Consider the following 25,757-nt stretch of genomic DNA (forward strand, 5'->3'; position numbering starts at 1 on the left):
AAGAGGAAAAATCTCCCTAAGTTCTGTGTCTGTTCCTGTACCTCTGAAGCCTGTGAACTTGCACATACTAAAAGCATAAGATAAAGGTTTTAATTTTCTGAAATGTCTTTGGCCATGATGACTGTAACTCTCAATGTAACAAAAAACATATATAACCCTGGATTAAACATTCCTTTTCCAAAGCACACTCTTCTTTGTGAAGATTGTGTATCCCGGGCAGCAGGCTTCACTTGGGCTCCAATAAAACTCTTTTGCTTTTTTTTAAGAAATTCTAAAAGATTTGTTGATTTTGTGTCAAAACTCTCAGTCAAGCAAAGAAATAAACATCCTTGCCCTTGGAAGTCTGAGAGGCATCAAAGATCTACCAAGTAACCTGAGGGGCCAAAACACAGGAAAGGAAGGAATCCCAGAGAGACGTTGCTGACAATTGCACTGCTTTCCCGACAAACCATTTGCTGATTCCAAGACAGGGGCTGAGAGGCCACAAGCAGAGCTTCCATGGGGCGTCTGGAGCCAGAGAGGCGGAAGGAAAGTCGGGATAAGACCTGACAAAGGGCAAAGGATGGTACACACTCCAGCTTTTCAATGGGGTTTCCAACATGGTACCTTCTGGAAGTAATACATAATAGGAAATAGGCCAATGAGGAACACAAAGACAAGAGAAATGTAGCTTAAATTCAGTCTCCTTACAGCTTGCAGCCCACTGATAGAAACCGGAAACATGCAGAGTGTGACCTTCCCAGGGAACTCATGGCTGCCTTACTTCCTTAATGTTTTTGTTTTATTAAAGACTAAAAGTAGGGGCGCCTCGGCAGCTCAGGCAGTTGAGTGCCCAACTTTGGCTCAGGTCATAATCTCATGGTCCGTGGAGCTCAGAGCCTGGAGCCTGCTTCAGATTCTGTGCCTCCCTCTCTCTCTGCCCCTCCCTCTTTCTCTTTTTCTCTCTCTCAAAATTAATAAAAATTAAAAAATAATAAAGTAAAGGCTAAAAGTAACCTTATCATAACAGCAGCTAGCCCCTCAAGGCCCTAAAAGCCTTGCTTTAAAATTCCTTAGAAACTTACTTTAATCTCTATCCCCCTGCCTCCACAAGATTAAAAATATATTATCAGTCCCTCCTCACAATCTCGGTGCAGCTCTTTCTTCCCATTGGTCCTGTCCCCTGCTATAATTAAATCACCTTTTTGCACCAAAAACGTCTCAAGAATTCTTTCCTAGCATTTACTCACAAAGCCCACTTCATAATTTCATCAGTACTGAAGCTTCTGTATACCCTGTTTTTTCCCAACACATACATACCTGTGATAACGTGTAATTCATAAATTAAGTACAGTAAGAGATTAACAACAATAATAAATAGGACAATTATAATAAATAATAATAAAATAGGACAATTATAATGATAAACCGCGACAAAAATTATGTGAATGTGGTCTTTCGCTCATAGTATCTTATTGAACTGTACTCTGCACCCCCCCCCCCATGATGTGAGATAATAAAACGCCTACACCATGAAATGAAGTGAGGTGAACGACATAGACATTGTGACCTAGCATTAGGAGACTATTGACCTTTTGAGGTCAGGAGGAGTATCATCTGCTTCGACCGTGGGTACCAGGAACCACAGAAAGCGAAACCACACTTAAGGGGAACGTCTGTATAATCAGAGTTTACATCCTAGGCCTTTTAACTAGACTGTGGGGAAAATGCCTACAGGCCCTGTGGTACTAATAGCTTCTCACAATTGGCCACAGCTCAAAAGGCCAAAGTAAGCACTATTAACGCTCAGGATTTTAAATAAAAGATATTTTTATTGGGGTGAAGAGGCAAAGAAGAAAACAGAAGCACCAGCGGCCTCTCCCCCTCCTGCTAAACGTGTCCAAGGCAGATACTCCTATGGTCTGGATGTCATCCCTTCCGGATGATCAAGAAAAAAGTGATTTGTTGTGGACCAGAACTTTGGCTTCTGAGGGACACCATCCTACCAGGCAGGGAGGGAGTGATGCACCCACTGCAGCAGCCTGCTTGTGGCCAGTGCCTGCCTTCCAGTGCCTTCCCCTGGATTGTCAGATGGTCAAAAGGCAGAGAGGCTTTTTTTTCTTGTGGGCACAGCTTGGCTGACAGTGACAGGTCAGAAGCTGAACTCACCAGGAACCTTGTCTGCTTTTGTAGAACAATGTTGCTAAAGAAGCACAATGTTGCTTTTGCTTTTGCAGGTTGTACTTAAAAGTTCAGGCGCTTCCTCTCCTTCCCAGATCCCACAAGGCCCATAAATACAAACAAAATAGAAACAAGATCTTGTGACCCCTCTTTGTGAAAGTCCAGGTCATTATGACTTTTGTGGAAGGTGATTCAGGAAATATATCAAAGACTCTGAACAATAAAGCATTTGGCCCTGGCAATTCCATTTCACCAATTTCCCCTAAGGAAACAATCAGAGAAGGGAACAAAGAGGTACAGACGAGACACTTACTGCCATGTTGCAAACAAGAGGAGAAATGAAAGCAACTAAATATTGAACAACAGTGTTAAATGAATTCTGCTGTCTTCATTAAATCACCCACTGAAAGGCTGCGTAGGCAGTAAGTGGTAATGCAGCTGAATATTTACTGACATAGAAATGTATTATTAAGTGAAAAAGCAAGTTTCAAGACAATTTGAATTTATTCGGAAAAAAATATGATTATATATAATTACCAGAGGTCAAAGTTTAGAATTTATACCAAATTGAATTTATACCAAATAGCTGTTTGGGGCAGTAGAAATACAGGTAGTTATTTGGGGTTTACTTTGATTTTAATATTTCTGCCAGAAGTGTACATTGTTGGTTTAATAAAAACAATAAAAGTTAAAACTAACAAACATCCCATGGTACCTCATTGTCTGCAGACTCATTTCAAGCTCCTCTACAAGGCATTTGAGGCCATCTGAAGTCCCTCCCACTGGCGACTGCTTGTTCACCCGGGACACTCGGCTAGGACGTTCCCCTCACCTGTCGGGCTGTTTCCTGCCTCTCTGTCTTTGTCCACCTGTTCTTGCTTAATAACAACTGCACTGGCTATGGGCCAGGCATTCCTCTAAGGGCTTTTGCACATTATCTCATTTTCCTCACGGCTACCCTCTGAGTGACATGATGCTGTCGTACTCAACAAAAAGATGAGAACACAAGGCTTAGCCAGGTGAGGTGACTTCCATGACCACACAGGTATAGGTAAGGCTGGGACGAGAGTGCTGGCTGGCTGCGCAGATAGCAAGACTCCCGTCCACACCATTCCCCTCCTCTGTCACAGTGATCTTACTTTGTCCTGCTTTCCTTGGGTAGCTCTTAACATGGCATTACTTAAGTCTCAGGCCAGCTGTCAACCCCCTAAGGAAGCCTTCCCTGAATCCTCCCTCACTAACAAGCCAAGCTAGGCTTTCCTCCTCCGTGCCCCTCAACCCTCCTACGCAGAGCATGATCACTGCCATCAGCCATCGCATTAAAATATTCTTCTTCCCGTCTATTGTGAACTCCTGGTTCATGTTTGTAACCCAGTTTGAGCCCCCTAAGAGGCCCCCGATCATTATCAGTTAAATGAATTGAACCTCAAATCAATTCATTTCCCCATCTGTCAAAATCTGATCTGGCTCCACTGGTTCATCTGCAAAGGATTGCTCCTTCTTTGGAACTGCCACAGTTCAGTGACTTACCAGTTGCTACTCAGTTTCCATTCATTGCATTTTACATGGCTGGAGCCTAAGTAGAGACTGAGTCTTACAGTTCCCTCCTGCCTTCTACTGCCTCCACCGCCATTCCTGTTCATGCATGTGTTGATAAGCTGGGGAGCTTTATTCTGAGTGAAGGATAGAGTGGTAGCAAGCAGGAGAGATGGGACAGGCAATGGAGTGAGGACCCACAATAACAAAGGACAGGATGGACTGCCCAAGGTTAAGGTCTTCCCACAGGGAAAAGGAAAGCAGGAGAAACACAGTCAACTATTGCTTTGAAGCCCAAGAGATGAGAACCAACCCAGAGCGGAGGAGAAGCACTTGTCTGCAAGCTTTGCCTGAACAGTAGGGTCTGTGTCCAGAGAGAATATGGGTTAGCACTAAAGCAGTCAGAGCTGTGGCCAGCAGAGCTGGGAATGGACAACCTACCCAGTGCATCTGCCACAGAGTGGTACAAGTCTTCTTCTCCAAGTGGCTTATAGGCATCAGGCCCCTTAGAGAGGGCCAGAGCTCAGAACCATGAGTGGATGTGTGCTAGAGAAAACCAGAGACCCACCCCTCCCCAGGCCATAACTGGGCATATTTTGAAAGGCTGGGAGGGTGGCACTGTGATCCTATGGTCAGGATCCTTGAAAATTCAAGTATTCATGTTAGCATAACCTTATTTATGGCCAAGGCTGGTGAGGTCTGGGGAACTCTGGGTTACATGTAGGTGTCTTTTCTTCATCACAGATATATGAGCTTATTCTGAGCTGGAGCTATGTCCCACTCACTTATGTGTCTCCCATAGGATAATGCTTTGCACATGGTAGAGGAAATTCCCAGTCTCCACTTCAATGCCCCAAATTACCTCATGTCAACCTCTGGAAGGCTTTCCCTAGGAGGAGTCTTCCCAGAGCCCCATGCATGTCCTTGTTCCTCAGGCTGTAGATGAAAGGGTTCATCATGGGGGTCACCACAGCATACATCACTGTGGCTACTGAGTCCTTCATGGAGTAAGTTTGGAGGGGCTGCAGATATACCATACCAAGTGTCCCATAGAAGAGGGAGACCACAGCCAAATGTGAGGCACATGTGGAGAAGGCTTTGTACTTCCCAGTCACTGAGGGTATTTGGAGAATAGTTCTGACAATCCGGACATAGGACATGATCATGAATCCTAAGGGGGTAAGGAAGATAAAGCAGCCTGTGGCAATCAGCATCGTGTGATTGACTTGGGTGTTAGAACACGCGAGCCTCAGCAGGACATACATCTCACAGAAGATGTAGTGGATCTTCCGGGAACCACAGAAGGTCACCCTGGTCATGAGGAGGGTGTGGGTGAGGCCATAGAGGACAGAAAGTGCCCAACACAAAGTGAGGAGCAAAATGCAGAGTCCAGGGCTCATGGCCGTGGTGTAATGGAGGGGGTGGCAGATGGCCACATAGCGGTCATATGCCATTGTGGCCAGGATGAGGTTGTCCAGGGCCACCAAGGAGACGAGGAAGTAGAGCTGCGTCAGACACCCCGCATAGGAGATGGCTTTGTTCTGAGACTGAAGGCTCACCAGCATCTTGGGGATTGTGTTGGTGACAAAGAAGAGGTCGGTGAAGGAGAGGTTGGCCAGGAAGAAGTACATGGGAGTGTGCAAGCGGGGATCAAAGCTGATGGCCAGGATGATGAGCACATTTCCCACCACTGTGACCAGGTACATGGACAGGAACATCCAGAATAGGATCCGCTGCTGCTCAGGACTCTCCGAGATCCCCAGGAGCAGGAACTCGGAGACTCTACTCTGGTTGCTTCCGTGCATTTTCCCAACTGTCCGCAACATAGGCACCAATGAATATGAACATTCATATAAGCAAAATTAACTATTTTATTAGAATTAAAATGTCTTAGATTAAATTTTATAATTTTAAAAATTTATTATCAAAGTATAATTGATACGCAATTTATATTAGTTTCAGGTGTACAACAGGATTTGAAAATTCTATACATTATACAACACTCACCTCAGTAAGTGTAGTCATCTGTCTCCGTATGATATTATTACAATTTTATCGACTGTATTACCAATCCTATACTTTTCATTTCTGCGGCTTATTTTTTAACTGGAAATTGGTACCTCTTAATCTCCTTCACCTATTTCACCCATCCACACACCCACCTCCCTTCTGGCAGCCACCAGTCTGTTCTCTGCATTTAAGAGTCTGTTTGGTGAGTTTTTTTGTTTGTTTCTTTTGCTTTTATACTCTATGTATAAGGGAAATCTCAGGCAAGGGAAACAAAAGCAAAAATAACCTACTGGAACTATACCAAAATAAAAAGATTTGCACAGCAAATGAAACCATCAACAAAACAAAAAGTCAGCCTAGTGAATGGGAGAAGATATTTGTAAGTGATACATGTAATAAAGGGTTAATATTCAAAATATATAAAGAATTTACACAACTCAACACCAAAACCCCCAAACAATCCCATTTAAAAAAAATTTTTTTTAACGTTTATTTATTTTTGAGACAGAGAGAGACAGAGCATGAACGGGGGAGGGGCAGAGAGAGAGGGAGACACAGAATCGGAAGCAGGCTCCAGGTTCTGAGCCATCAGCCCAGAGCCCGTCGCGGGGCTCAAACTCGCGGACCGTGAGATCGTGACCTGAGCTGAAGTCGGATGCTTAACCAACTGAGCCACCCAGGCGCCCCCAAACAATCCCATTTTAAAAAATGGGCAGAGGACCTGAATAGATGTTTTTCCAGAGAAGACATCTAGATGGCCAACAGACACGTGAAAATATGCTCGGCATCACTCATCATCAGGGAAATGCAAATCAAAATCACAATATTACCTCACACCATTCAGAATGGCTAATATCAAAAAGACAAGAAACAAGAAGTGTTGGCAAGAATGTAGAGAAAGGAACCCTAGGGCACTGTTGGTGGGGATGCAAACTGATGCAGTCACCGTAAAAAACAATATGGAGGCACCTGCGTGGTTCAGTAGGTTAAGCATCCGACTTCGGCTCAGGTCATGATCTCGCAGTTTGTGGGTTCAAGCCCCATGTCGGGCTCTGTGCTGACAGCTCGGAGCCTGGAGCCTGCTTCCAATTCTGTGTCTCCTTCTCTCTCTGTCCCTCCCCCTCTTGTACTCTGTCTTACTCTATCAAAAATAAATAAACGTAAAAAAAAAATTTTTTTTAAACCCAGTATGGAGGCTCCTCCAAAAATTAAAAATATAATATTTTAAGTTAACAACAAACTAATAACAGGCACAAATACATAATGGGGAAAATCTTTACGCAATTCAGTCATTCCAGCAACTTCCATTCTGGCATACCTAATATTACAGGAATAATGTCTATATCTTATTTAAAATTCTATCATCTTACAATACTCTAGAAATGTTTAAAGATCTGGGGTGCCTGGGTGGCTCAGTCAGTTAAGCATCTGACTCTCAGTTTTGGCTCAGGTCATGCACCCCTAGGGTAGTACTTTAAATTGCGTTATTCAATAAATGGTATTGGGATAGCTGTCTATTTAAGGGAAAACATTAGACCAACATTTCATATTGTACCAAAAACAGTTTTAAAGTATTTAAGATTAGGGGCACCTTGCTGGCTCGGTTGGTTAAGTGACCGACTCTTGACTTTGGCTCAGGTCATGATCTCATGGTTCCTGGGATGGAGCCACACCACACGTAGGGCTCTGTGCTGACAGTGTGGAGGCTGCTTGGGATTCTCTCTCTCTCTCTCTCTCTCTCTGCACCCCCTCATCACTCATGCTCTTTCAAAATAAATAAATAAGCTTTAAAAAAAGTATTTAAGGTTAAAACAGTTTATTGTGTCTTTTTCTTTTGAAAATCTACTGTAAGTGGAATAAAAGCTTTCAAAAAAATGAGAGAATATAACTAGACTGGATTTAATTTACCAAGTGGAGATAAATAACCACTTCCCATATTTTGATGTCTTTTTTGTTGAGACAAAGAAGGACAAAAAAGCAGTCAGTCTTATGAAGTCCTGAGCAAAGAGCCTTGTAGATAGCGATGTGTGTGCAAAGTCCCTGAGGAAGGGTTTGCTGTGTCTACAGAATAAGGGCCAGTGTGGCAGAGTGAGGAGGGTATCGGTGAGATATGAAGTCATGCAGGCCAGCAGGGTCCAGAGCAGGCTGTCTTGTTAAGGTTTTAAAATTTTATTGTAAGTGCAGTTAGGAGCCGTAAAGGATTTTAAGCAAAAGAGAGTAAATATATATTCAGCAATTATCTTTCTATTTGTAATTTATGATAGTATTGTAATAATCAGATATGGATGTGGCATTTTTGATCAGATGCTTTTTCACTGTTTATCACTGATAATAACTTTCCTGATATTAAACCATACTGTTCTTTCTTATTTATAAGTAGGATTGGTCCATAGCTTTTTTTTTGTATGTGCCAGTCTTTTTACTCTTTATTATGACATCTGTGTTAACTTCCATTTTAAACTTGTATTCACTTTATTGTTAACTTCTAATTTGAAATGTACCCATCCCCTTAAATATACATTTTTAAATATTCATGGATTCTTTCCAAATAAAATTAGCTTTTTACTGTATTGCAGTCTATTAATTATAAACAAAAACATTCATTATGGACATTCAAGCAACACAGAAAAATGTAAAAAAAAAAAAAGAAAAAGTAAAAATCACCCCAGATTCCATTGGCATTTTGGTGAAATTCTTTCAGTTTTGTTTTTTCATTAAATCATTTTTATTCACTCAACAATGCACTGGAGAACATTGTCTAAATCAATATTTTCATCATTTTTAATGGTTGTATACTATTTCATTTTATGATAATACTACACATACTTCTATCAATATTCTGATGATGGATATGTAGATTTTTTCCCCCATTTTCTCTGTTACAGAAATATGGTGAATATTTTTGTACATACATGTTTGGATATATTTTTATAGTCAAAGGGATGCATGCTTTCCATTTTCATACATATTGCCAGAGTGTCCTCCAAAAAGATAGTTTCAGCTCCCACTCCCCAAAGTAATGTCATGGAAACTGTCAGGCTCCTTCATCATTGCCAATCTCACTTGTGAAACACGTTTTAATTTTTACAGCTTTCATTACAAGTAAATCAAGATGAAGAGAAAGAAGTTTTTTAATTAACTCAATACCTCAAGGAAATAGCAAAATGGACTTTTTTTTTTTAATTTTTTTTCAACGTTTATTTATTTTTGGGACAGAGAGAGACAGAGCATGAACGGGGGAGGGGCAGAGAGAGAGGGAGACACAGAATCGGAAACAGGCTGCAGGCTTCGAGCCATCAGCCCAGAGCCTGACGCGCGGCTCGAACTCCCGGACCGCGAGATCGTGACCTGGCTGAAGTCGGACGCTTAACCGACTGCGCCACCCAGGCGCCCCCAAAATGGACTTTTTAAGGCTAAGTCACAAGTATTGAGAAAGGTATCTCTTGAAGAAGCAAGCACAATAGTCTTAAATTAGACTGGCAGCTATTGAAGATACTTGAGATCCAGGAACTTTATGCTTTTATGTTAGAAATCACTGTGGTCATGCTGAACATGGAAGCAAATACCAGACTGCTTATACCTGGTCTTCCAGTGTTCTGTAAATTGAATTTTGTACTTCCTGAAGGTCATAGAAATCTGCTATAAAGTACATTTTCACACACACACATACACACACACACACACACGCACGCACACATGGAGTTACTCTTGAAAAAGATTTTCTCCACATTACTGGGTATTTTCCACACACACCAAAAAGGAGAAAAATGTACACTCAGCAGTGTCATTTTGTGATTCTGGAAACAAACAAACAAAAGAACATGCTTTTGATTAAGTACTTTTTAGTTCTAGAAATTTATCTTAAGACTATAGCCAGAAAAAATGTTAAAAAAAAATGTATGTATGTGTATCAGAGCCTTGCTAGTAATAGGAAAAATGTAGAAACAACATAAACATTCAACAGTAGATATTTTGCTGTTGAATAGGGGTGCCTGGGTAGCTCAGTCAGGTTAAGTGCCCGACTTCAGCTCAGGTCATGATCTCGTGATCCCTGTGTTTGAGCCCCGCATCAGTCTCTGTGCTGACAGCTCAGAGCCTGGAACCTGCTTCAGATTCTGTGTCTTCCTCTCTCTCTGCCCCTCCCCTGCTCATGCTCGGTCTCTCTCACTCTCAAAAATGAACAAATGTTAAAAAAAACAATACAGAATAGGCAAATCCGTAGAGACAGAAAGTAGACTAGTGGTTGCCAGGGGTGGTGGGAAGGGTGAAATGGGAGTGACTGTTAATGGGTACTGGGCTTCTTTGGGGAGTCACGAAAATGTTCTAAAATTAGATTGTGGTGATAGTTGCACAATTCTGTGACTGTATTAAAACCATGGAGCTGTATACTTTAAATGGGTTAATTTTAATAGTATTGACTTACATCTCAATAAAGCTGTTCTAAAAAATTATGTAATCCATTAAATATATCCATGATTATGGACATCAAAAGTGATAAAAAAAAACTTCCTCATTTATGTATGCAAAGATTTTTGCAATAACAGCTAAATTAAAATTTCAGCTTCCTCTTACACAATAAAATAGAAAACGTGCAGGTTAATCTGTCTCGAGCTAGTGATGTGTACCCCTTGTTGTGACGATGAGAAGGAGGAACAGGGAAATACACCCTCCACAACCAGCTGGGTGCCTGAATTCAGGGCTCTCTCAGGCTCCTGACTGATAGGAGTGAGGTCGGAGGCAGGTAACAGGGCTGGACACTCAAGGGACATTGGCCCATCTGCTTTCTAGTCCTCAAGGCAAGTGTTCCCCACACCTTCGTGTGCATCAGAATCACCTGTGATGCAGATTTTTAAAAGAGGTTCAGGTCCTTGAGATGAGTCGGTGTCTCTGTGCTGAGAACCAAGTCCTTTTTAGCCATCACCTGATGGTTCCGATTGTACAGAAATGCTGTTCTGAATCTGTAAGACTCAGCAGGTTGAACACTTGTGTGGTCAGGTGGCCTTAGAGGCACAAACCCCTCTGCAGGTCTGCTCAGCAGGAGGGCAGAAGCTGTAGGCACAGTTCAGAAAAGGGCTCCAAACACGGTGTTGGAAAACTGGCCTTTCTCACCTCTTCTGTTGCTCCCTAGCTGCAGCAGCTTGAGGAGGCCATGCAACCTCCCCGAGCCTCTCCGTCCCACCCGTGAAGCCTTCCTTGCAGGCTTGGGAACTACATGCAACAGAGCACTGAAAAGATTGGAGGGATTGCTAATTACCTTTAAATACTAAAAGTTAGATTATATGAAGAATTTTCAAAGTATGTGAGTGTGTTTGTATGACTGAGGAAGTGGAGAGGAGAAAAGATAATGAAAGGAAGAGAGAGAGAGAGAGAGAGAGAGAGAGAGAGGCTATGATGTCCAAACCTTACCCACAGCTCTGTGCTGGTCTTAGAGCTCACTGGTTCCGTTGCCTCCACTTTTCTCCTCCATTCAATGAAAATTCACAGTCAGAACACGAACCATCTTAAGTAAGACTGTGGGATTCAGGGCTGGAGGGTACAGGTGAAAAGCAGAGGAGCTGGTATCTGGATCTTTGGTCCCCTAATAGAGGAGACCAACTGTAAGTCTGTGGGCACCCCAGCAAGGCTGGGGGACCCAAGAGCTGGTGCCTGAGTCTCAAGTTCAGGAAGGAAGTGACTGAGTCAGGACTGTGTCAGGCCTATTTGTTAGTTTTGGGGCGGCCTCAGGGAAGCAATCCCAAGGCAGCTCCTTCTGACAAACATGGGTAATCACTCCAATGAACAAGGCTATTGGGAAATGGGTCTTATTTACAAGAAGTAAACCAGATTCTCCTTCTCTCTTCTTTCACTTTGTTGCCTCCCCCACCAGCCCACTCCCCCTCTTTCCTATTTTTGGTGGATAGGATGATTTTAGAACTCCCAAACCATAGATCCTTTCAGCCCATTCTCTCTCTCTCTCTCTCTCTCTCTCTCTCTCTGTTTAATTTTTTAATGTTTACTTATTTTTGAGAGAGAGAGAGCACGAGTGAGAGAGGGGCAGAGAGAGACGGAGACAACAGAATCTGAAGCAGGCTCCAGGCTCCGAACAATCGGCATAGAGCTGGATGGGGCACTCGAGCTCACGAACCATATCATGACCTGAGCCAAAGTCGGATGCTTCACCGACTGAGCCACCCAGGTGCCCCAGCCCATTGTCTCTCTTACCAAACTCCTAGCACCACTGATTCAGTGATGAAAGGATTCTAGATTCAAACAAGCCCATCTACCCCCCTCCACACCATCTAAATAGAGGAACTGGATTTTTAGCATCCCTGTCTAAAGAACATTTTGTCTTGTCTTCGTATCTCCCTTTGATGGGGAGCTCATTACCTTAAAACCAATTTCAAGGAAAATGCTTCCAGCTTCATGGTTGGAAGTCTCATAGACTTCCATGTGCAGTCCCCATCTAGGACAGAGTAATGCCACAGACACACTGCTAGGGGAGAATGATCCCAGGTTGCTCCTGGCTCCACTACTAGTTGGGCTGTGATTCATTTATTGACTTGTTCTAGGCCTCAGTTTCCCCCCCCCCCCTTGAAATCTAACAATAACAAGCCCTCCACTGGTCAAATGATGAGGTGGTCAGAGCTGCGTTGGTGCCACCACCCAGCGACCCCATGGAGGCAGTGTGGAGAGTTGGGCTCTTGCTGCTGCTGAAATCCTTGCACTCAGTCTTCACAAGCCAAATCCCCTTTTAGGAGCAGCCCAGACAACCAACACCCCTCATCAAAAAACAACCTCAGTTTTGGGGGTCTCCCCTCCCTCCTTCTTATTGTATTCATGTATATTTACTGATGGCAGGCATTGGGCTAGGTGCTGGGGAAACCAAGAATGAGGTGGACATGATTGCCTCCCTTCATGGAGCTTACAGACCGGTACAGAAGAGATCTTCTAAAAGCAAACAGACAAGGAAAAAACTAATCACAACAATGAGTGTCCCCAGGAAACCATAATCTGAGACAGAGAATAACTGGAGGAGGAGTGGCCACTTTCATAGATTGGTTGGCCAGGGAAAGTGTGTCTGAGAGACGTTCAAGCTGCCACCGGAGGGCCAAGAGGGTGCCAGCTCCTCTGAGAGTCGGGGAAGGAGCCTTCCAGAGAGAGGGAACAGGATCTTCAAAAACCACAGACGTGTGTTTGAGGGCTGAAAGAATGTCAGTGCTAGCGGTTTGTCAGCAAGGCTGTGAGTGGAACAGGTTGAGATGGAGAGGTGTGTAAGGGCAGATCAAGCCAGAAAGTCGTCCTGGTTTTCATGCCATAACTGCAACGAGAAGCCATTGAAGCATTTTCAGCTGGGGGAGTGGGATGGTTTGGCTTAGGTTGAATGGACCACTCTGGTTGCTGCAAGGAGACTGGGCTGGAGGCAGACAGGAACAGAAGCAGAGAGAGCAGTGGCCCAGCAAGTAGGGAAGGTGGCCTGAGCTAGGATGGGAGCAGGAGAGATAGGAAAAGAGATGATCTAGCTATGTTTGGAGATGAAATCGTGAAGCATCAAGAGGGGACTGGATCTTAGAGATACAAGAAAGGTTAAAATCAAGGATGGTCCTTTATTTTTGACTTGGGGGACCTGGGGAGGGAGCATAATGAATTAATATAGAGAAGAGTTAGAGTTTCTGAGAGGTGAGCAGGGTAGATGGCAAGAAGGTATTTAGGTATAAAACCTCTTAGGTGGTGGCACACATTTGGAAGACATTAGCATATAAAAGATACCTAGAAGGGCACCTAGGTGGCTCAGTCCGTTGAAGGTCTGACCCTTGATTTCAGCCCAGGTCATGATCCCAGGGTCATGGGATCAAGCCCCACATCAGGCTCTGTGCTGAGTGTGGAGCCTGCTTCAGATTCTCTCTCTCCCTCTGCCCCTCTCCCCAGTTCTTATGCGCTCTCTCTCTCTCTCTGTCTCTCAAATGAAAAGAAAAGATGATTAGAGCCATGGAGACATATAATTTGACCCTATAATTCCATGGCTAGGGATACATGTCCTGATAAATCATTCAAAATGGAATCAGCTTATAAACAAAGATATCCATCACAATACTGTTTATAACTTTAAAAATAAAAGAGCTTAAATGCCCATCAACTAGGAAATGCTTAAGCATATGATGGTACCTATGACAGGTGAAATATTAGGCAACAGATTTATGAGCATGGGAAATTTCTTATGTGATAAGACAACAAGAAGGAACACTTTCTATATGTACACAAAAATATTAAAAGTAAATATACCAATATGTGGCATGCAGTTGTCTCTGGGTGATGGGATTAGAGGTGATATTTACTTATGCTTGTTTCCCAATGGACCAAGATCTAGGGTATCTCTGGGTGAGAATCACTCATTCCTCTCAAGGTCTGCAGGCCCCAGCCCAAGATTTGGGGCCTAGAAGACATTGCTAGTGTTTGCCTATTGGGAGGTTATTTGGTTAAGGTTCCATTCAGCAAGATTTGGCTTCCTCCATACTCCTCAGCTCAGATGCTAATCACTGAGAAACTACTACAGTCCATGGACGCTTGCCCAATACATTTAGGATTGGGAGTTTCTTGAACAGTATCCGGAGAAGGAGTCTCTGAAGTCCCTCAGAGCAGCGTGACATTGGATAAAACTGACATACAGTCCTCCAGAAACATGATTGCTGGCCACCAGGACTTTAAGTCTCTCAAAGCTACACAGAGACACAAAGAAGCAACCTTAACTAATTCTTTGAACATGAGTTGACAAACACATCTGGACAGTATGCCATATGCTTTCATGAGCACTTAAAGGAAAATATCAAGGCCCTTATCCTCAGTCAAGCATTCAGGCACTCACTTTTTATCTGCAGACATTTGCTGATACCTAATGGGTGTCGATCCCTGCCCTGGGTGATGAGGTCACAGAGCTACATCACATATGGGAGAAGTTGGTTTCCAGGTCTCCTGGGACCAGGACATAAACTTGTGCAAAGACAAGATATCTCAGCCTGGATTCTCTTGGAACCCAGAGACAGGGCTGGATCCATGGAACCCCCCAGGGAACTGAGGAATTAGGCTGAGAAGTTGCATCAGGGGAATCGCACCAGAACCCGTCATCAGACTGCCTCAAGGCTCCACCTGTTTCCTCACTAATGAGGCTCCAGAGAATTTCTGCTTCTTTTGGCTTTCAGGTTCTGACTAAGATGCTGAATCGATCACTAGGGAAAGTCTCTGCAACCCAGTGAAGCCACATAGTAAGTAAAAGGTTAGATTATTTTTAATGTCTTTCTGAGAACCTGGTCCTGGAGGCCCTCAGAACAACAAGTTATTATCACTCTCTGAAGCAATCTTTGACCTTTCCCCATCCCAAACAGGGATCTCCAAGAGAGGGAAAATAGTGGTGGGGAAAGTGGTGGTTGCTGCTGTCTCGATTTTTGTTTTCTTTGGGTGTAGAATTGAGTAAATTATAGACCCCGATTCAAGGCACATTATCACCTCCATTCCTTGCAAAGCATGTCTCTGGCTTCATTGTCTTTTATAAGCTCCAATCTCCACTCACTTCTTTTTCCCCTACATAGGCAGCCACTTCGATATACACATGTATCCCCGAAGAATACATCTGTTTGTATGTCGTGTGTTTTATATACACAAAGAGTATTATGTTGTAGATCCCATCATGTTTCTTACTTTTTTGCACTAACACTATTTTTTATGATCCATTCTCCTTGCTCTATGGACACCAACTCCCTGCTTCTCTTACCTCTTTCCAATCCATTCTCTATATACACCAGAGTAATTTTCTTAAAGCTTAAGCTGGTCCCTATCACTTTCCTGCTTAACTCATCTCAAGAACTTCCTATTACTATTAGAAAAAATGTAAAACAGCCTATAAGTCCTGCCTGGCCTCACTCCTACACGTATCTACAAGTCCAACCACTATCCTTCTCTTTCTATTGTTCCCAAAACTTCAGCGGTACTGACTTTCTCTCAGTTCTTTGAATTTACAGAGCTATTTCATCTCAGAGCTTTTGTCTTTGTTTTCCCTCTGCCTGGAACTCTTTCCTCAACTCCTTGAATGGCTTTCTCTTTCTCAGCCTTTGAGCTTCAGCTCAACTGCATAAATTGATACAACCATTTTGGAGAGTCTTTGGCAAAACATTATTATTACCTTGGGTCAGGTTCCCTGGCTTATGGGAATTGTGAGAGTGGTCTATCGAAAGAGTGCCCTCAGAAGAAGATGGGGGTAAGTAGGGACTCAGTACATTAGTTTCAGCCTGGTCTTCAGAGGAACTCAAGAACATAAATTGCATCCAATGAATCAAATCCATCCAGAGGTAAGGAGCTAGCTTTGTCTACCCAGTGTCAGCCAGTCCTCGGCCACTGGCTCCCCCTCTACTTCCCAGGGCACTAAAAGGGGGGGGGGGGTGCTTAACTTCTACCACCAGAGAAAGGGCAGTCATAAGTCATTAGCAGCCAACATTCACAGCAGCTGGTAGGCAGGGATGAACCAACCAGTGAAAAGCACCAACAGCATGCACTAGTAGGGTTTAAGGTGCACCTCGCCCTCCTTCCAGCAATTCATACTTATCAATATACTCTAGAGAACTTTCATTCACGTACCCAAAGAGAAATGTACAAGAAAGTTCATTTCAGCATTGTTTACAATGGTGAAAGCTAGAAATAACCGAAATATCCTTCAACAGGAGGATAGGTAGACAAATAGTAGCATAAACCTATTACAGCAGGAAAAATAATGAACTTGAGTATGTGTATCAACATGGACAAATCTCAAGGACATAATCTGAGTGAAAATAGCAAGTTTCAGAATACATACTGGATGATACCATTGAAATAAAATTTTGAAATATGAAAAATAATGCTAACTCCTTTTGTGGGTGCACAACTTTCAAGTAAAATTATAAAAACATGCATAAGAATGACAAATACAAAGTTAAAGATAGTGATTACCTCTGGAGAAGGAAAAACTAACATGGGATTAGGAGTTCAAAAGTTCCCTCAACTGTAATTCTAATGTTTTATTTAAACACACACACACACACACACACACACACACACACACAAGGGCACCTGGGTGGCTCAGTCAGTTCAGCCTCCAACTTTTTTTTTTTTAATATAGTTTATTGTCAAATTGGCTAACATACAGTGTGCCAAGTGTGCTCTTGGTTTTTGGGGGTAGATTCCCATGGTTCATCGCAACAATTATGGGTTGTATACCTACCCTAGTTGGGAATAAGTGAAACTCAATGGATTTTAACAAGAGCAAATGGAGTCCCTTTATTATAGAGTATATATATTTATTTATTTACAGTCATAAACTCTTTGCCATCCAATATTGACCTTACTTGCTAATATTCTGATCATTGGCCCACTTTCCATGACCTTGCTAATTGAATTTTAGTGAACTAGAATAAAAGGCTGCACGGACTTTTAGAATTAGAAACATTGCAAAGGACATTTCTCCTTGTGAAAAGTGATAAGTAAAGAGACAATGGGCTGGGGCACCTGAGTAAATAAGCAACTCTTAACATATTAACTTTAAAGCACGAAGCAAAATCTTGATTTTCCTTAACAATATCAAAGTCATGAAGGGACTCAGGGAGGGGAGTTGTCATAGACATATGTGGGCATCAGAAGTGAAAAGCCTGAGGTAGAGACTTCCCTGGAGGGCATGGAGGACACCTGCAGTATCACCTCGGAGGTCCCTGGCCCAAGGAAAAGAAGACTTTGCCCCTGAGACATCTCGCCAGGGCACACTTCATGTCCTTGTTCCGCAGGCTGTAAATGAAGGGGTTCAGCAGGGGAGTTACCACTGTGTACATGACAGCAGCAGCTGTATCCTCTTCTATGGAGTTGTAGGAAGAGGATGAGGGGCACAGATAAGCCCTGATCACTGTCCCAAAGAAGAGGGCAACAACAGCAAGGTGGGACCCACATGTAGAAAAGGCTTTGTGCCTTCCCTGGGCAGAGGGGACTCTGAGGATGGCTGAAACAATGTGGATATACGAAACCAGGATGAGAACAAAGGGGATTAAAATGACTGCTCCTCCCAAGAAGAGCAGCACAAGCTCATTGACCTGAGTGTCAGAGCAAGACACTTTCATCAGAGGTCCCAGATCACAGAAGAAGTCAGGAATGATCTTCTTAGAGCAAAAGGAAAGTCGAAAGATGAGGAAAGTGTGGGTCATGGCAACAAGACTCGTAAGGACCCAGCAGGCAGTAACCAGGAGGGTGCAGCGCTGGCGGCTCATGACTATCTTATAGTGGAGAGGGTGGCAGATGGCCACGTAGCGGTCATAGGCCATTGTGGCCAGGAGAAAGATGTCCATGTCCCCAAAAGTCAAGAAGAAGTAGAGTTGAGCCAAGCATCCCGCATAGGAAATGGACCTGCTCTGGGTCTGGATATTCACCAGGGCCTTGGGCACGGTGGTGGAGGTGAAAAGGATGTCAGCACAGGACAGGCTGGCGAGGAAGAAGTACATGGGTGTGTGAAGACGTGCATCAGTGCCAATGGCCAGAACAATGAGCAGGTTCCCAGTCACGGTGACCACATACATGCACAGGAACAGCAGGAAGAGGATGCGCTGCTGCTCTGGCCACTCGGAGAGTCCCCAGAGGAGGAACTCCAAGATGCTGGTCTGGTTCCCTCCTGCCATGAGCCCAGAAGCTAGGGAAAAAGACCTCCACTGAGACCCATTAAAACTCTCTAAACATACTTTAGATGATTGATAGGTATGCCATTCTCTGAACCCGAGAGAAGAATGAATGACCGTATTGTATCTGTACTGATCACACATTGTGTGCACTGTATATTTTTATTAAAACTTACTAAATACAATGTGCTAGGAAGTGTGAGAGACACAATTTAAGAGAATTAAAGTAGATTTCTTTCCTGGTTTATTTCTCCACACTCCGTTCTGTCCCAGATTTCTTTAGTTGTAATTTCTGTTTCTTCAGCTATACTCTCAAGGGCGTCAAGAAGTTTTCATTCATTCACTCATTCATTTATTCATTCATTCCACAGAGACTAAGCACTAGCTCTGGACCTGGTAGAGTGCCAGGCAAATAAGACACTGAAAATCCTTACCTGTGGAGAATTTTCAATCTAATGGGATAGACATAACTGCCTATGTTGAAATCCTATAAAAATTTTTTTAATGTTTTCATTTATTTTTGATAGAGAGAGAGAGAGAGAGAGAGACAGAGCACAAGCAGGAAGGGGCAGAGAGAGAGGGAGACACAGAATCAGAAGCAGGTTCCAGACTCTGAGCTGTCAGCACGGAGCCCAATGCGGGGCTTGAACTCATAAACTGTGAGATCACGACCTGAGCTGAAGTTGGACACTTAACCAACTGAGCTACCCAGGTACCCCTAAGTCCTATAATATTTTGATTCAGGGTTCTCTACCCATTCAACTGCCCACAAATCACTCTCAGACCCCAGACAACCTGTTCTGATCCTTCATGCCCAAAATTTCATATCCTCCATTCTGTCAGAAATCAATTTAACAAACAGCTTTTTAATAAAGATATGTACAGGTAACTCTTCTTCAGTTATCTGTGATAACAAAAAAGAAACCATAATCTCCAATCTCCAAAATCTCCAAAACTGGTTGTGTACACACACACACACACACACACACACACATTTCTGAGACAAAGCAGACTGAGGCAGAAAAGGAAGGCTTTCTGGGCCATAAATGTAGTTCAGGATCTTAGCAGATGGATGAGGGCAGCCTATCGAGGCAAACTCTTGAACAAAGGCCAGGCAGTAGGAAGCCCTAGATAGGGTCAGAGATGGGGTGGATAGGTTTCTAGTGTGAGGTAGAGGAGGGATTGTAATGTAAGAGAATGTTAGAAAGGGAACTAAGAGTCAAATTTGGGAGTATTTGGAATGGAAAGTAAAGAATCTGGAACTTTATTCTGTATGTTAGAAGGACCACAAAAGCTATTTTGAGCAGGAAGTGGTCTCAGTGCTCGAGTGGGCTCAGTACATGAAAATCGCACTTTCCCATGTGTGGAACCAATTGAGGGTTAGTCATGGAGTCGGTCAGTCAGATGGAGAAAAAGAATCATCTTTGTTACTGAAAAAGACTAGGTTGGAGAATCCATCTCAGCTGTGTTCACTAAGTGAGTTTTGTAATACTCCTCCAAAATTAAATCTATTTTCCCTTTCACAGACTTAGCTGGACTATCATGGGCCACCGCACAGGGGAAGAGCCTGCATTAGTAAAACATGAATGTGGAAGAACAAAACAAAGTGAGTTTTTCCTGAAAGTGATCAGATTCCTAATGAGAACAGAGAAGCTAAGGCCCAAAATTCAGCATTTAGAGAAGTCACTCCAGGTATAAGGAGAGTAGAGGGCCAGGGCTATTAGTCTAGAAAGATACATCCGTCCTCCAACGTAGATCGAGACCATGGGGGAAGGGAAGGGGGGGGAAAAGTTAGAGAGGGAGGGAGCCAAACCATAAGAGACTCTTAAAAACTGAGAATAAACTGAGGGTTGATGGGGGGGTGGGAGGGAGGGGAAAGTGGGTGATGGGCATTGGGGAGAACACCTGTTGAGATGAGCACTGGGTGTTGTATGGAAACCAATTTGACAATAAATTTCATATTAAAAAAATAAATACATAAATTAAAAAGTTAAAAAAATAATAAAAATAAAAAGTAAATAAGAAGAGGGGCACCTGGCTGGCTCAGTTGGTAGAGCATATGACTTTTCATCTTGGGGTCATGAGTTCAAACCCCAATTGGGGATAGGGTTTACTCAAAAAAAATTTTATCCTTAAAAACACTTTAAAAAAAGAACAGAGAATACTAAACAAATTAATAAGATATGTGTGTGAATGTATGTATATGAATTTTAAATATAAATATATATGTATGTATATGTAAATGTGTATATATAACATATATCACTGTGTTCCAGTAATAGTAATAAATACACTTTACTTTCAAGTTCCTAAAGAGCATCTAAAAAATAGACAATACACAAGGCCACAGAGAAAACTTCAAAAAATTCCACAAAGCAGTAATAACTCAATTCTCTGACAAAATTTCAACAAAAGTGGACATTATTTTTTTTTAAACATTTTTTTTTCAACGTTTATTTATTTTTTTTGGGACAGAGAGAGACAGAGCATGAACGGGGGAGGGTCAGAGAGAGAGGGAGACACAGAATCGGAAACAGGCTCCAGGCTCTGAGCCATCAGCCCAGAGCCTGACACGGGGCTCGAACTCACGGACGGCGAGATCGTGACCTGGCTGAAGTCGGACGCTTAACCGACTGCGCCACCCAGGCGCCCCAAAAGTAGACATTATTAACAAAGTCAAAAAACAAAAATAGCCATTCAACCTGGAAAAAAGTTTCAAATACCTCTAGTAACTCTCAAGCCCAAAAGAGAAATAAAAACCTAAATTTCAGAGTTTTAGAAAACAATAATAGCAATGCTGTGTACCAGAGTCTATGCAATATAATCAAAGGAAAATTCATTGCCTTAAACACTTATGTGAGTAAGAGTAAATAATACATGAATTGGACATCTGACACAAAATGAACAACAAAAATAAACTGTATGTGGACAAGATTAAAGCAAACGTGGAGTTTAAAATCAGAAAACAAATAAAGTAAAACCAACACAGAACAACAACAAAACAGTTTTTTGGTCTTTTTCAACAAGTGGTGCTGGGACAACTGGGTATCCATCTGCAAAAGAATGAATTGGGACCCCCTACCTTAGATCAGACAGAAGTAACTCAAAATGGATCAAAGACCTAGCTGTAACAGTTAAAAATATAACAATCTTAGAAGAAAATATAGACATAAATCTTCATGACTTTGGATTAGGCAATAGTGTCTTAGATATGACACCAAAGCACACTCAAAAAAAAAAAAAAACCCAAAACTGCATCCCATCAGAACTTTTGTACATTTGTACTTCAAAGGACACCATCAAGAATGTGAAAAGAGATGTGGGAAAGAAGATGGCAGCGTAGGAGGACGCTGGTCTCACCGCGTCTTAGATTCCACCCACATCTGCCTAAATAACCCAGAAAGCCGCCAGAAGACTAGCAGAATGGACTCTCTGGAGCCAAGCTTAGACAACAGGCCCACGGAAGAGGGGCCCCTCCCAAAGCGGACCCCCCCCCCCAAGGCAAAGCGAGCTGAGTCTGCCCCTCCCACCCCTGTGCACCTTGCGGATCCACCCCTGCTCATACACCAGATCCCATCAAAGCAGCACCACAAGCCTGGCAGTGTGCAAGTAGCCCAGACAGGGGCCACACCACTCCACAGTGAGTCCTGCCCCTGGGAGAGGGGAAGATAAGGTACACACCAGTCTGACTGTGGCCCCAGCGGTGGGCTGGGAACAGATATCGGGTCTGACTGTGGCCCCACCCACCAATACAAGTTACTCCAGACAGCACAGGGGAAGAGCTCTGCAGTTCCCCGCCACTCCAGGGACTATCCAAAATGACGAAACGGAAGAATTCTCCTCAAAAGAAACTCCAGGAAGTAGTGACAGCTAATGAACTGATCAAAAACGATTTAAGCAATGTAACAGAAAATGAATTTAAAATAATAGTCATAAAATTAATCGCTGGGCTTGAGAAAAGTATAGAGGACAGCAGAGAATCTATTAGTACAGAGATCAAGGGACTAAGAAACAGTCAGGAGGAACTAAAAATGCTATAAATTAACTGCAAAATAAAATGGAGGCGACCACAGCTCAGATTGAAGAGGCAGAGAGAATAGGTGAATTAGAAGATACAAGTATGGAAAAAAAGGAAGCTGAGAAAAAGAGAGTTAAAAAAATCCAGGAGTAGGAGGGGAGAATTAGAAAACTAAGTGACACAATTAAACATAATGATATACGCATAATTGGGATTCCAGAGGAGGAAGAGAGAGGGAAAGGTGCTGAAGAAATCATCGCTGAGAACTTCCCTGGTCTGGGGAAGGAAAAAAGCACTGAAATCCAAGAGGCACAGAGAACTCCCTTCAGACGTAACTTGAATTGATCTTCTGCATGACATATCATAGTGAAACTGGCAAAATACAAGGATAAAGAGAAAATTCTGAAAGCAGCTAGGGACAAACATGCTCTAACATATAAAGGAGACCGATAAGACTAGTGACGGATCTATCTACTGAAACTTGGCAGGCCAGAAAGGAATGGCAGGAAATCTTCAATGTGATGCACAGAAAAAATATGCAGCCGAGAATCCTTTATCCAGCAAGTCTGTCATTTAGAATAGAAGGAGAGATAAAGGTCTTCCCAAAAAAACAAAAACTGAAGGAATTCGTCACCACTAAACCAGCCCTACAAGAGATCCTAAGGGGGATCCTGTGAGACAAAGTACCAGAGACATCACTACAAGCATGAAACCTACAGACATCACAATGACTCTAAACCCATATCTTTCTATAATAACACTGAATGTAAATGGACTAAATGCTCCAACCAAAAGACATAGGGTATCAGAATGGATAAAAAAAACAAAACCCATCTATTTGCTGTCTACAAGAGACTCATTTTAGACCTGAGGACACCTTCAGATTGAAAGTGAGGGGATGAGAACTCTCTATCATACTACTGGAAGTCAAAAGAATGTGAAAAGACAACCCATAAAGTGGGAGAAAATTTTGCGAATCATATATCGGATAAGAGATTTTCATCTGGAATATAAAAAGAAAAATCACAGTTCAGAAAGACAACTACTATGATTTTAAAGTGAGCAAAGGATCTGTGTAAACATTTCCCCAAAGAAGACAGTCAATAAGAACATAAGAAATGTTCCATGTCATTAGCCATCATAGAAACACACATCAAAACCACAATGAGACACCACTTCACTCTCCTCTAGAATGGCTAGAATCAGTAAATCAGATAAGAAGTGTTGTGGAGGGTCGGGAAAACTTGGAACCCTTATACACGGCTAGTGTGGATGTAAAATGTTTCAGTGTTTTTGGGAAACAGTCTACAAAAGGCTTCTCAAAAGGCTAACCATAGAATTACTCATATGACCCAGCAATTCCACTCCTAAGTATACCCAAGAGAAATGAAAACATACATCCACATGAAAACTTGTATACAGATGTTCGTAGCAGCATCATTCATAACAGAAAAACTGAGAATGACCCAGATGTCCATCAACTGGTGAATGGATAAATAAAATATAGCATATCCATAAAATGGAATAGTATTTTGTATTAAAAAGAAATGAAGTACTTCTACATGCTACAACATGGGTGTACCTTGAAAACATTACATTAAGTGAAAGAAGCCAGACACAGGACAACATATTGTATAATTCAGTTTCGATAGAATTTCCCAAACAGGCAAATGTAGAGAGACAGCAAGTACATTAGTGACTGCCTAAGGCTTGGAGGGATGGACACGTGGGGGTGATAGCTAAGAAGTGTAGGGTTTTTTCTGGGGTGATGAAAATGCTGTAAACTTATTGTGGTGATTGTTGTACAATTCAGTGAATACAGAATATGATAAAAGCCATTGAACTGCACACTTTGCATGTATTGGATGGTATGTGAATTGTATATACTGGAAAAAAATCAATCTAAGAGATAAGTCACTTGTTAACCCAATCAAGCAACAATAAAAGGGGAGGAGTAGGGAGAGAAACACACAAATAAACTAAATAAGAAATGACAAGGGGGACATAAACTGAAAAAAAAATTATTTAAAATCACAAGACTATTTAGCTAGAGTCCATGCAAATCAATTTGTAATTCTAGATGAAATGAAAAATCCTTGGAGACTACGATGTACCAAAATTAACCCTGGTAGAGGTGAAAACTATAAGCCAACCACCTTCCACCAAAAAAAAAAAAATACATGTTGGGTCACTTGGGTGGCTCAGTTAGTTAAGTATCTACTCTTGATTTCAGCTCAGGTCTTGATCTCATGGTTCATGAGATCAAGCCCCACATGGGGCTCTGCACTAACAAAGAGATTTTTTTATAGCACAGTACTATAAATGTGTTTTCCTTATGATCTTCTTAATAACATTTTCTTTTCTCAAGCTTACCTTACTGTAAGAATTCAGCACATAATACATATAACATAACAAAATATGTATTAATTGAATGTTTATGTTATGAGTAAGGCTTCTGGTCAACAGTAGGCTGTTAATAGTTAAGTTTGGGGAGAGTCTAAAGTTAGGGACAGATTTTCATATTGGGCGGTTCAGCACCCCAACCCTGACATTGTTCAAGGATCAAACGTAATCCTCCTTCAGGGACGGTGGAAAACAACCAACAAAAATACAATAATAGCCTACCTGTCAAAGAGCCGCTCCCTAAAGAAGTGTCAGGATCACCGAGTTGAACAGGAGATCCCACAAACTTTAAAAGATAGACAATTTCTTTTCCTTTCCTTTTTTGTTTTAAATTTATGTATTATTTTGAGAGAGGGAGAGGGGGACAGAGAGAACAGAACAGAGAGAGAAATAGAGAGAGAATCCCAAGCAGGCTCTGTGCTGACAGCATAGAGCTCAATCTTAGAACCTTGAGATCATGATCTGAGGCAAAATCAAGAATCAGGTGCTTAACTGACTGAGCCACCCAGGTGCCCTGGCAATCTCCTTTTCTAGTCAGAATATAGAAAGAGAAGACAAACTTCCAAAATCTTATCATAAAGCAGGGATAATGCTGCTTTTAAAATCTGATAAGTATTGTACAAAAAAGATTTCTGGAGGACATAAGAAAGTCAACTGAAAAACATTAAGACTAGTGAGAATAGTAACATGTAGAATCAACATAAATGAATCAGTCTATCCGTATATAAAAACAATATCCAGTTAGGAGATGTTTTGAAAGAGAATAACCCATTTATAATAGCAAACGAAAAAGGCTAAGTACCTAGGAGAAAAAAAAAACACTTAAAAACAAGTGTTTAAGACCAATATGAGGAACACTTCACAACCCTAAGTAAAGCATTGATTCAGGTGAGAATAAAGAGGATATCAAACGGGGGTAAAACCATTCAGTGAATGGTTGATGGGGAACTGGGTATTTGTATATGTCAAATTAACAC

General features: G+C 42.2%; 2 protein-coding genes across 2 annotated transcripts; both read right to left on the reverse strand.

Annotated features, from left to right (window-relative positions):
- Positions 1 to 4,559: 4,559 nt before the first annotated feature.
- On the reverse strand, positions 4,560 to 25,068 carry LOC125151574 (olfactory receptor 1D2). Its single transcript, XM_047832806.1, has 2 exons — positions 25,003 to 25,068; positions 4,560 to 5,509 (listed from the first exon to the last, which is right to left on the reverse strand). Exon 2 carries the CDS (start codon positions 5,499 to 5,501, stop codon positions 4,560 to 4,562), a length of 942 nt encoding a protein of 313 aa, XP_047688762.1. The 5' UTR covers positions 5,502 to 5,509; positions 25,003 to 25,068.
- LOC125151575 (olfactory receptor 1P1-like) lies at positions 15,497 to 18,362 on the reverse strand. The gene is made up of 2 exons (XM_047832808.1): positions 17,462 to 18,362; positions 15,497 to 15,501 (listed from the first exon to the last, which is right to left on the reverse strand). Exons 1-2 carry the CDS (start codon positions 18,360 to 18,362, stop codon positions 15,497 to 15,499), a joined length of 906 nt encoding a protein of 301 aa, XP_047688764.1.
- Positions 25,069 to 25,757: the final 689 nt, after the last annotated feature.

This window comes from Prionailurus viverrinus, chromosome E1, assembly GCF_022837055.1.
Source record: "Prionailurus viverrinus isolate Anna chromosome E1, UM_Priviv_1.0, whole genome shotgun sequence".
Taxonomy (NCBI): domain Eukaryota; kingdom Metazoa; phylum Chordata; class Mammalia; order Carnivora; family Felidae; genus Prionailurus; species Prionailurus viverrinus.